A 13520-nucleotide genomic window follows, 5' to 3' on the forward strand; every position below is an offset into this window, starting at 1 on the left:
ATTTAGCTGATGAGCCTATGTCACACAGTGTCCTGTATTATACAGTTCAAAGTTTGTAAAGTCGTATCACATCACTAAGTAAGTATTTAATTTTAAAATGGCCCGTGGCAGCAGTCCTCGAAACAACGGAGGTAAATTTAAAACTTAATACACGATTAAGTCCCCTTTATATAATAACAATTTTAGTTACTTTATAATTTTGGTTTTAAGTGAGAGCAATGTAATTCTGACAACTACTGAATTTGGAATAAAGGCTACGATTTAAGCCGACGGCCGACGATAATGCTTATAATCCATTAGTAGGCACTAGATATCATGATTGAAGCAAAACCGACATACAAGTGTACCTATACATACTCGTACATAAAACTGACATTTGGATTTCAACAAGAAATCGTCACAAAACACGTGCGTTTAAACGTTTTCTTGAAACAAATAAAATTACTCCGTATACGAACCAGTACGAACGGTCGCCAAACACATTATGCGATGTGTACAGCTGGTGTTCTTACAAACACACTTCACTGACGATCGACAGAACCTATGTGGTTGTAATAAGGTTTATGTAAGGTCTAATAATTGTGTTCATAACTGCGCAGAATGCTGCGATTATCAATGTCAAGTGATATATATCTGTAATTCTACTAATTATATGTTATTTGACGGTTTGGCCTAGTGGGTAGTGACCCTGCCTACGAAGCTGATGGTCCTGGGTTCAAATCCTGGTAAGGGCATGTATTTGTGTGATGAGCATGGATATTTGTTCCTGAGTCATGGGTGTTTACTATGTATTTAAGTATTTATAAAAAATTATATATTATATATATCGTTGTCTAAGTACCCTCAACACAAGCCTTATTGAGCTTACTGTGGGACTTAGTCAATTTGTGTAATAATGTCCTATAATATTCGTCTCGCTGGTGCTGACAAGTGCGAGCGAGATGTACAGAAAGTAAGTTACGCAGACGTTAGCGAATATGACATGTGACGGCCGGTGAAAAATGAGTTTGACTCCGCTGATGCCTATAAAGTTTCTAATAAATTATATGAATAAATTGAAGCCATAAACAACAATTAATCATTTTAATAACCTAACAACCAACGAAGCTTTTACAACTATCCTTAAATATTATGACGCCTCTAAATCTGGGTACGGCTGGGTCATATTTCCCGAAACACCCTGGGAGAGCAATTACTGGGGATTAACTTTCTCTAAACGATTAGAAAATATTGGAATGTTCAATATGGTCTGATACATTTGAGATAACGTGGAGTTGATAATTCTAATGGAAAATAATTTGTATTTCTACAGAAGATTTCTTGGTACACACCTGTATATACATGCATATATATAAATCATATATACACTACTACTGACATGTGTAATTATTTTTTAATTTTTAGGGTTCCGTAGCCAAATGGCAAAAAACGGAACCCTTATAGATTCGTCATGTCCGTCTGTCTGTCCGATTCTGTCACAGCCACTTTTTTCCGAAACTATAAGAGCTGTACTGTTCAAACTTAGTAAGTGGATGTATTCTATGAACCGCATTAAGATTTTCACACAAAAATAGAAAAAAAACAATAAATTTTGGGGGTTCCCCATACTTAGAACTGAAACTCAAAAAATCTTTTTTCATCAAACCCATACGTGTGGGGTATCTATGGATAGGTCTTCAAAAATGATATTGAGGTTTCTAATATCATTTTTTTCTAAAATGAATAGTTTGCGCGAGAGACACTTCCAAAGTGAAAAAAAGTGTGTCCCCCCCCCCCGTAACTTCTAAAATAACAGAATGAAAAATCTAAAAAAAATATATGATATACATTGCTATGTAAACTTTCACCGAAAATTGGTTTGAACGAGATCTAGTAAGTAGTTTTTTTTTAATACGTCATGAAATTTAAAAAAAAAATATTTTTTCATCATACCCATACGTGTGGGGTATCTATGGATAGGTCTTCAAAAATGATATTAAGGTTTCTAATATCATTTTTTTCTAAACTGAATAGTTTGCGCGAGAGAACCTTCCAAAGTGAAAAAAAGTGTGTCCCCCCCCCCGTAACTTCTAAAATAACAGAATGAAAAATCTAAAAAAAATATATGATATACATTGCTATGTAAACTTCCACCGAAAATTGGTTTGAACGAGATCTAGTAAGTAGTTTTTTTTTAATACGTCATGAAATTAAAAAAAAAAAAAATTTTTCATCATACCCATACGTGTGGGGTATCTATGGATAGGTCTTTAAAAATGATATTAAGGTTTCTAATATCATTTTTCTCTAAACTGAATAGTTTGCGCGAGAGAACCTTCCAAAGTGAAAAAAAGTGTGTCCCCCCCCCTGTAACTTCTAAAATAACAGAATGAAAAATCTAAAAAAAATATATGATATACATTACCATGCAAACTTCCACCGAAAATTGGTTTGAACGAGATCTAGTGAGTAGTTTTTTTTAATACGTCATAAAATTTTAAAAATTTTTTTTTCATCAAACATATGCGTGTAGGCTATCTATTGATAGGTCTTCAAAAATGATATTTAGGTTCCTAATATCATTTTTTTCTAAACTGAATAGTTTGCGCGAGAGACACTTCCAAAGTGGTAAAATGTGTGTCCAAAGTGGTAAAATGTTGAACAACATCTAGTAAGAAGATTTTTTTTTAATACGTCTTAAATTGTACGGAACCCTTCATGCGCGAGTCCGACTCGCACTTGGCCGCTTTTTTAATTTCCGCTACCTAATGATTTTTTAAAAGGTTGTCTGGAAGAGATCGGATTGTAGCGATAAGACCGCCTGTTGTTTACCTCTGCTTGTATTGCTGTTTTCTTTTGTATTGTTTTCTTTTATTGAGGTGTGCAATGAAGAGTATTTGTATTGTATTATATTGAATATGTAGTCTAGTAATCTGTTAGTATTTAACGGCATCTGACCGCTTGCGCCATCGACCCTGAGCGTTGGGAGGAGCTTGCTGGAAGGAGGTCTTCTTGGCGGTGCCAAAACATTCGAAGATAACCGCCTCACTAGCCTAGACATAAAACGCCAGTTACGGAAAGAGAGACCTAAGCCCTCCTACGTGTGCACGTTCAACGCAGCTGGCCAACTTTATTGTCAAGCGTGCAATAGAGTATTTAAGAGCAAGTTCGGCCTGGCCAGCCACATTAGGGCTCATGCTAGACAACGTCCATAATGTTTATTTAGGGTCGCCGTCATTGAAAACGATGAGGAGGACTATATAGTATTTAAGTACCATAAAATGTATTTCAAGTAAGATATTAAAGTAAATATAATATTTATTTAAACATTCACTTAACATACTCCGTATACTTAGCTAGCAATACGAGTAACATAAACAAAACAAATAAATATGTGTCAATAGAAACAAAAACAAATAGGTACATTAGTTCTGAAAAGCAAATCAAGAAGTGTTCTTTACGTCGTGGATAAAATAAGACGAGTTATAAAACTTGTGTTGGTGGCTGAGCCCAATATCATCGGCGTAACTAAATCCCACAGACTTCGCTGGCTCGGTCACCTACTCAGAATGGGGGAGGATCGCGTAGTCAAGGAAGCGTACTTGGGGCGACCAACCGGCCGTCGACCGATCGGGCGCCCCAGGTACCGCTGGTGTGATGTCGTGGAGGCGGACCTGCGTCGGCTGAATGCCATTTCATGGCAGGAAAGCGCGCTGGATCGGGACAGGTGGCGTTCTCTCGTTTCGGAGGCCAAGATTCTTTTTGGATCGCTGAGCCAAAGCAGTTAGTTAGTTAGTTTGTTATAAAACTAAAACTATTTCCATAACCGACCTTTCCCATCGAAACATTAACATTAAAATCTCTCCCGAAGTAATAACATTTGCATACTAATCCCCATTTTATGAAAATCCCTTTTAATCTATCGACTAAGAAAACAAAAATAAATCAAAAACTTTAGAAGCTTTTATCGAATATAGGTACAGTCAGCATCAAAAGTAGCGGATCAAATAACGCTTCATATGTATGTACCATTCTGTAACAGCTCAACAAAAAGTGATAAAGATTGTAAAAGATATACTTTTGAACGCGAGTTCTAGAAATTTTTCTGTATTTGGAAAAAATATCCGGAATATCAGATACTTTTGGCGCGTTATTTCATCCGCTACTTTTGATGCTGACTGTACGAGTAAGAGCTACTTTCAAGTAAATTGTTTTAAAGATATTTCTATTAATGTACAAGTTTATATAGCAGTAACGTTTTATGTTTTAGGATGGGTTACTTTCTGTTGTAATAAATAAAGTAAGAATTATAATTATAAAGAAAGAACGTGAATGTCTACGCCCCTAGAACGTAGTTTCTTAGGAAAACACCATCTAACATAAATCCAAGTATTAGGTATTAAAATATTACAGCTATAAGGGTGAAAGATGAGTTTTTTACACTTGCATATATGGACAATGGAAATATTTACTTTTCCATAATTTTGCTAATAATAGTAGTTTATGTAACTGCTACCTTATCCTACTACATCATGAAAGGCATTAAAATACGAATGTGGGTTTATGAAACGAGCTAAAAGCGAGTTTCATAAAAATATCAAATGAGTGTTTAATGCCTAATCATATAAAAATAGGTCCATAAACTATTTTTTTACACCCATGTCATGTTATGAACTTTCTATGATGTATTCAGTACCCCTAGTGTAAATTTGATCGACATCATAACGTGACGAACGCGTTTGCGTTAAGTCTCATTTTGTATAGGATTTTGAGTTTCCAAAACGTCCCGCTTGGCGCGCTCTTTCTAAATCCAATACAAAATGAGACTAAACGCAAACGCGTACGTCACGTTTCGAAATCGAATTTATTTACACTAGGGGTACAGAAACCGCATATCACGACCAATGCGGCATTTAATCACACTGTTAAGTACTGGACATACGCACGGGAGGAGACGCGCGGGCGGCGGACAGAGCGCGACGTCATCGCGGCAAGCCGCAAGCGCCGCGCGGCACACACTCGGCTTCATATACTCCACCGGCAACGGACGAATACCGTAATAGTTTTTTTATAATTGTTTGGCCGGGATTTAGCTGTAATTAAGGCGGAATAAACCAGCCTATTTTAATACAGTCCGCATTTTCATTTATACGTCCAGTAGGACCCTAACATTGGTCCTTCGAACCGGATTTTCCACTGATCCCTCCGATTTTTCGGCTTTAACTCCTTCTCACTTTTTAATTGGCCGTTCACTTATGTCTATACCTCAGCCACAAGTGTCTGATGTGAACATCAATCGTCTGGAACGATATAGGCGAATCCAGGTCATACGGCAGCATTTCTGGTCCCGGTTCTCGGTTGAATACGTCGGCCTGCTGCAGCAAAAACTGAAGTGGCAATCTTCGAACAAGGAGCTGAAAGTCGGATCGCTGGTTTTAATAAAAGACTGGGCTCTTCCACCCCTAGTGTGGTCTTTAGGGCGCGTAGCTCAACTGTACCCAGGCAACGACGGAGTCAGTAGGGTTGCGGAAATAAAGACGAGGAGAGGAACCATTCGGAGGGCCTTTAACAACATCTGTCCCCTTCCAGATTTTTGAAGTCTTCCTCCACATACTTCAACCCGGGCAGCATGTTAAGTACTGGACATACGCACGGGAGGAGACGCGCGGGCGGCGGACAGAGCGCGACGTCATCGCGGCAAGCCGCAAGCGCCGCGCGGCACACACTCGGCTTCATATACTCCACCGGCAACGGACGAATACCGTAATAGTTTTTTTATAATTGTTTGGCCGGGATTTAGCTGTAATTAAGGCGGAATAAACCAGCCTATTTTAATACAGTCCGCATTTTCATTTATACGTCCAGTAGGACCCTAACATTGTTTTTTTTTTTTTTTTTTTTTTTTTTTTTTTTTTTTTTTTTTTTTTTTTTTTTTTTTTTTTTTTTTTTTTTTTTTGCCGGGATTCTCTGTAATTGAGGCGGAATAAACCAGCCTATTTTAAAAATAAAAAATTAAAAAGTAAAAAGTGAGAAGGAGTTAAAGCCGAAAAATCGGAGGGATCAGTGGAAAATGGGGTGAGAGGACGACTGTTTAACGCTGCTTCTATTTCTGTGAGGCAAGTCGCCATTTCCTCATAAGTGAAGTGAGTAGTTTGTAGCAGTCGCTTAAGATGATGCTTTGTGGAGCGAACGGCTGCTTCTGCCAAACCGTTGAAGTGAGGAGTGTAAGCAGGTACAAATTTAAATTCGATGCCTTCCTGCGCTACCTTACCTTCAAGATCTGACTCCATAAGGAGTTGTGCCAGTTCATTACAAGCGCCAACAAAATTAGTCCCATTGTCACTTGTGATGGTCAATGGTAACCCACGACGAGAGACAAAACGCTTTAAAGCAGCAATGTACGCCTCACTAGAGAGAGCCGTGACGAGCTCGATGTGACAGGCTTTGGTCGAGTTGCAAATGAAGATTGCCAAGAAAGATTTTATAAGCTTGCATCCTCTACCTTTCCTATCTGCTAACAACACTGGCCCTGCGTAATCGACGCAACAATGTAAAAAAGGGAACTCTAATTCAGTTCGTGTCGCAGGTAACTGCCCCATGATGGGTTGAACTGTGTCATGTTTGAAGCGAAAACAACGTACACATTTGTTTACGGTGTTTTTCGCAAGATTTGTGCCACCTAATGGCCAATAAGTTTGTTTTATAGTTCCTAGAAGAAGTCGAGATGGGGCATGTAAACATTTAATGTGAAAATGTCGAAAGATGATTTTTGTTAAATGGTGTTTGCTACATAAAATAATTGGATGCTTTGTGTTATAACAATAAGGAGAATTATCAAGCCTGCCACCAACTCGCATGATACTATTTGTATCTAAGAAAGGCGTTAATGAAATCAAACGATTTTTGTTAGGTAGTGCCTTGCCGGCTTTTAGAACAGCATATTCGTCAGGGAACATTTCCTGTTGTGCTTTTTGGGTTATTAAATTTAACGAATTTTGAAGTTCTTGAACTGAAAGATGACCAGTTAATTTATTGTTCTGATTTTTACAGTTATGTATAAATCTTAGCAAGTACGCGGTTATGTTTTGTAAGTTAATAAATTTTGATTTGTTTTCGATTAATTTAGAAATGCAATCAGTACTATGATCATCAACAAGCGCCAGAGAACATGTAATCATCTCAGGTAGATCGTGTTTCACGTGTGTGTTGGGCATTTTTGGCCATTGAGATTCTGGTTCCGACAGAAATGTCGGACCTGACCACCACAAGGATGAACCGCTGATTTGGTCAGCCTTCACCCCACGAGAAACAAGATCCGCCGGATTGTCCTTCGACGGTACGTAGCTCCACGTGTGACCTCCACTGCTCTCTTGGATCTCGTGGACCCTATTGCGAACAAAGCTTTTCAAATTATTTGGTGGTGTATTTAACCACCCCAGTACAATGGTAGAGTCACACCAGAATCTACATTCACTAAATTGCAGAGTCAATGAGCTTACCACTTTGTTACACAACCTTGCAGCCATCAAAGCCCCACACAATTCAAGCCTAGGTATGGTGGTTGGCTTAATTGGGACTATTTTACTTTTAGATGTCAAAAGATGCACTTGTACCTGACTTGACGTATCAATCGAACGAATGTATAGACACGCACCGTATGCACGCTCTGAAGCGTCTGAAAAGACGTGAATTTCATGGCTCACTGAGTTATCAGCAATCACCCAGCGAGGTACCATTACATAGTTAAGAAGAGGCAAAGTGTTAACAAATGATAACCACATTTCCTTGATTTCCTGCGAGACCTCTTGATCCCAAGAGCACTTTTCAATCCAAAGCCTCTGCATCACAATTTTTGCCTCGACAATGCAAGGGTTAACTAGGCCTAATGGATCGAATATTTGGCTGATGACTGATAAAATATGACGTTTTGTGACTTTTTCATTATGTTGAATGCTAATAGCAAATGACATCATATCAGAGTCACAAATCCAGTTTAAACCTAAAGTCTTTGAAGAACTATTGTTATCAGTGCTTGAAATGTCCAGAATATTATTTGGCTCTGAACTAGGCGAAATTTGTTCAAGTATGTACTTATTATTCGATTGAAATTTTCTTAAATTGAACTGCGCTGATTTTAAAGTAGATATGACACCCTTGCACAGCCTAATTGTGTCTTCAATAGTCGTTGAGCCGCTCAAAAAATCGTCGACATAAAAATCGCGCTGAATAGATTGTTTGACGTCGCTATCGATGGCACTAGATGCCAATGAAACCAAACACTTAGTTGCTAGGTACGGTGCCGAAGCTTGTCCAAAGCTGACGGTATTAAGAGTGTAGGTTTTTAAAGGCTCTGAGGAATCATATCGCCAAATTATTTGCTGAAGAGAGCGTTGAGAAGGTGTAAGGTCAATCGCCCTATACATTTTCTCGACGTCACCAGTTACGATGTACTTGTGCTGCCGGAAACGCAGCAAAATGGAATAAAGGTCTTCCTGGACAGTTGGTCCGACCATTTGAATCTGGTTAAGAGACACGCCAGTGCTTGAAGGTGCTGAAGCGTCAAAAACAGGACGCAGCTTTGTTGTTTGGCTCGATTCGCGAAGCACACCATGATGTGGCAGGTAATAATTGACCTTGGATTGAAGACAGCCAGCTGAAGACTCTTTGTTTTCAGTCATATGACCTAAACGCTCGTATTCCCGCATGAAGTCGATATATCTTTCCTTAAAAATCGGCTCTCGAGTAAACTTACGCTCTAAAGACAGGAAACGGCACTTTGCCCTTTGAAACGAGTCGCCTAAGACAGCAGGATCTTCCTTTAGCGGCATCGTGACGATAAACCGGCCATCCTCGCTGCGAGTTGTAGTGCGATAGAAATTTTCTTCACAGGCGCGTTCCTCTGGTGACAAAGAGTGCTTGGCTGCGACCGTGTCTAACTCCCAAAAACGAGTTAAATCTGGGTTAGGCTCCGCATGCGCCAAATTACAAACTGGAGCAGAAGACGGTGATTTACGATGGGCAAGATCCCTAACCACCAACCAACCCAGCTTCGTTTCAAACAACTTCGGTAAGTTTTTACCTAATTCAATAGAATTGTGACCTAAGACGGACCAAAATACATCGGCCCCAACTAAAATGTCTATTGCTGACGGTACATTAAAAGAAGGGTCAGCCAAAACGATTCCTTTTGGAAGAGAAATATGGTCTATATTAAAGTAAGAAGTCGGAATTGCTTCTGTGATCTGCTGTAATATGTAACAGTTCACAGTAAAGCTGTAATCCTCATAACACGACATTATAGTAAGGCTGCAAGACTGTGTAAGCTGTGATTTTTTCTTATTGACACCTGTCAACGTGGAGCCCATACTACGTCGCGACAAACCCAGCTTACCGCAGAGTGATTCTGTTACGAAGTGGCAGGAACTTCCGTTGTCCAGAAGCAGCCGGGCCGTATGCACGTTGCCCGCGCCGTCGCGCACCTTCACGATCGCTGTGGACAGCAAAGCATGCGGCGCAGTAGTACATTGCGGTACATCATGGCTTGACTCGGCTTCACATACTCCACCGGCAACGGACGAATACCGTAATAGTTTTTTTTATAATTGTTTGGCCGGGATTCTCTGTAATTGAGGCGGAATAAACCAGCCTATTTTAATACAGTCCGCATTTTCATTTATACGTCCAGTAGGACCCTAACACACACTGTCACACTGTTGTATTTTTGAATACGCAAACTATATATTTTTTATCTTGTTTATCTTTATGCTAGCCGTAATTAGCGCTTTTTCAACGCATGATAGACTGTTTACGATATGTGTGTAGATAAAATAATATATTATAATTATTCTCATCTCATTATTCAAAGACTCACCCACATTTTATGCGTGCACTAGGCGCACACTTGCGCGTGTATATTTGGCGTACATTAGCATAAAGAAAGCCGCGCCCGCGCCGACGCCATTTCTCCCAGAGAATGATGCGCGCGCATGCACTTTTGCCTTCTTAGCGTAGGGCAGTCAACGGGTGCTTTATTTGAATAAGTTAGAGCTTATACTTATTATGATGTAGATGCCAATAAATTAAAAACCGGACAAGTGCGAGCCGGACTCGCCCATCGAGGGTTCTGTACATTTTTTTTTGCGGCATAAACGGCCGTATCTTTTATTTAGACATGGGTGTAATAATATTATCTCCATAAATAAAAATATTTATCATGTAGGTAAGTTTAGTTTAAAAGCGAACCTTCTTTGCATGCCAAAGCACGTTAACAAATTAAGCAGAATGTATTGGACATTTTTGTATGGTAAGAACTTGTTTGTGTACTACATTCTTGCAAATGAATAAATGATTTAATGATTTTTACGTTAACTTAGAAGTTTTTTTTTACAGATTCATGAAACTCTAGATGTGAGGATATTGTGACGATACCTCCACGCGTTCCCGAGAGAAAGGCTCTTGATAGACAGATGGACGGACGAACGGACATGAAACTTGAAAGTGACTCTATAAGGGTTTTTTTTTTTTTTTTACTACGTAATTGCGATGCAGAATTGCTCTATTTGATACAGCGACGTCTATCGTATTATTCGGTAAACTTTTTTTTGTATAAAAACCAATAGTAACAACCCTAGAGAAACACTATACTTGTGGCGAGCCAATGCATCTAAACTAATAACGGAGTTCGATGGTTTACATACGGAGAAAATACTTTCCACGACCACACATGCTCGAGGATGGCGTAAAAATAGGGACAACCTGTAGAACACGATCGACAGGTTTGACTTACACTGGAAATGGGTAGGAATACGAAAAATAAAGTTCCAATATACCTATACAATATCGGCCCTATTTGAAGAATGATTAAGACACGTTTAAGATCTTGGAAAGATCTTTAAAAGGTCGATAACTAAACGACATGTCAAAATTGATGTTTATTTCGATTCCGCTGTGATCCCAATAAGATCTACCTACGATATTTCTAATGTCAAAGTGACATTGGTTGCCCGAATCGAGCTGCTTCTGTCAATTATACGACATACAAACGATATCTGAACATAGCTAAACCAGAACTTATCGTTATCGTATTTCAGTCTTCGAATCGGGCCGAATATGTATGTTAGCACAAATGGGATTGGGCGCGACGCATAAGGGTGCACCCAGACAGATGGGCCAAAATAACGACCGAATGGGCACCACATAACACCCGAGGCAGAGGCAGGCCAAAAAGCTGGCAAGACCACTAGGACTCATTTTTTGGCAACTGGCGGCAGCATGCACAACCTTTCCCCAATGAGACACAATGTAGGCTATTCAATAAATAAAATATGTATGTATTGTATGTAAACAGAGCCATATGTGAATTTTCTTGTTTGAATAAAGAAATAATTTGTAATTGAAGTTAACAATCTTTATCTCCCTCCCTCCTTCGCAGTTCGTTTAATAGGTGCCGTCAAACTAGCCAACTTCGCCCGCTTTTTTCGGAAAAACACTATGAAAGGCCTTTTGCCTACATCCTTCGTACGATTATACGCATGATTTTATTTACAGAAAAAAATCGTCATTTTACCTACTTTTTTGATGACAGGTATCTCAACTATTATTGGCCAAATTTAATGTCTTGTGGTCGTTAGTTTTTGAATGAGTCATTTTGGCCTAAAACGAAAAATTATACCTATATACGAGTATATCCATTATTTCCAGGCAACAAGGCATGAGTATCGCAGTAACAACTACAATAAACTTTTCCTACAATTTTTATTCCTACACATTCCATAACCATCGATACGTCCACGGTTGACTAAAACCTATTAGCCTGGTATTCAATACCTATTTCTAATTAAATGTGGTCTCAGAACGGACTCAGCACGGTCCAGCGATGCTTAGGCATTCTAATTCTCAACACCATTGAAATATCGACTTTATATTCTAAGAAACATGGTTCAAATTATAAAATACACTTTTTAAGTGCGAATTCTGGATACAAAAGGAAATAGTATTGGAATATGGACTTTAAGTCGTAGTAAAAAGGTTGAGCATGGATTTGTGTTTGGTAAAGAGCGTTCAATTATCGCGCATCAGTGGGAATAGCGGGTTTCCTGAATGAAAAAATGGTGTAACGCCTACTGATTGCTGGCCTGTTTAGTCAGTCGGCACTGTGGATTTAGAAAAATGTAAGATTTTACTAAATAAGTAACAAGTTCTATAAATCTCCTTTTAATAATTAAGTATATGTACATACTTGTATGAAGATTGTACGTTTTTTAAGTAAGTTCAGCAGGGCTATTATGGTCGATTTTATAAATGATATGGCTGTATAAATGATAATATAACTAACATTTTATCCAGTTTTTATTGATTTGACGTCTTTTCCACTTTTGACAGCGATAGATGTTAAATGATTTACTGCATAACATGGTCGGTCGATAATTTGTCATTTGTCTAAATTTCTGACTTAAACTTAGTTGATAAGAGGATAAGTTAAATGATATAAATGACACTTGTCTAGATTTATATCGTTTTATAGCATTTATACCGTTTTGTCTACTTTTGACAGCGATAGACGGTAAATGGCAACGTTTGTTGAATAATTAAATATATAGTAGAGTTTTGACGGCTAGACTTTGATTATTTTATCCTAGTGCTCACTGGGTCACGATAAGTGTTCTTGTGCTATATAAATGGTGCAAAATACAAATTTTTGGAGTTAAATATCAGTAAGTATCTGTGTTTTTCATTATATATACAATCAAACTCATTTATTTACATATAACATTATCAATACATTTTTCAGGGATGGCAAGATATCATTTCTTCTTGGCAGCTGCTGCTATCGAAGAAAAACAAGACAGAAAACTTCAACGCCGGGCCATAAGGGATGCATGCAACCCGTTTGATAAGCCCGACGAGGAGTTATGGCGCATATATAGGGTGCGGAAAGAATTAGCACTCTATGTGTGCTGAACTTGACGCCGACCTCAAGCCTCAACATGGCGATGGATTGCCGGCACATCTTAAAGTAAAGATATAATGTTGCACTATTCCTCAAATCATTCCCGTTACCTTTACCACCTTGATCATAATCATTATTTCATAATAATATACCTACTTACAAGTCTTTGTTTTAGGTTTTAACATCACTGCACCTATTGGCTGACGGTAGTTACTAACGGGGAACTGGACAAGACCATGGCTTGTCCATTGCTCAGTCTACCGTCAGCCGGTACTTGGATCAATTTGTAATTGTGGTGAATAGAAGGTATGTCCATTTTGGTACAGAATACCACTGACACCGGAGATAAGAAGGTAAAAAAATACGAGTATGGATGTGCAGTGAGACATATGAAGGCAAAAAGACGCAGTCAGTAACAAAATATTTATATTTATTTTCTTACGTAGATTTTTAGGGACCATGAAGTTCAAATGAGGCTTGAATGTGGATTTTTGTGGTATTTGTATTTGAAGTGTTTCTACCTAAATATTTCAATGCAGAATCATACCTTATTTTTGTTATTATATGCAACTTCTTTACCACTCTTACATAT

The 13520-nt window shown here is 38.5% G+C and overlaps 2 protein-coding genes across 4 annotated transcripts in view; both read right to left on the reverse strand.

Moving 5' to 3' along the window:
* LOC133518612 (uncharacterized) overlaps nt 1–13520 on the reverse strand; it is a 254454-nt gene that overhangs the window by 69407 nt on the left and 171527 nt on the right. The gene's annotated exons all lie outside the window — the stretch shown is intronic.
* LOC133518560 (uncharacterized) lies at nt 5973–10642 on the reverse strand. Its single transcript, XM_061852223.1, has 2 exons — nt 10624–10642; nt 5973–9538 (listed from the first exon to the last, which is right to left on the reverse strand). The coding sequence occupies exons 1-2, from the start codon at nt 10640–10642 to the stop codon at nt 5973–5975; spliced, it is 3585 nt and encodes a 1194-aa protein (XP_061708207.1).

Source organism: Cydia pomonella, chromosome 6, assembly GCF_033807575.1.
Source record: "Cydia pomonella isolate Wapato2018A chromosome 6, ilCydPomo1, whole genome shotgun sequence".
NCBI classification, from domain to species: Eukaryota; Metazoa; Arthropoda; class Insecta; order Lepidoptera; family Tortricidae; genus Cydia; species Cydia pomonella.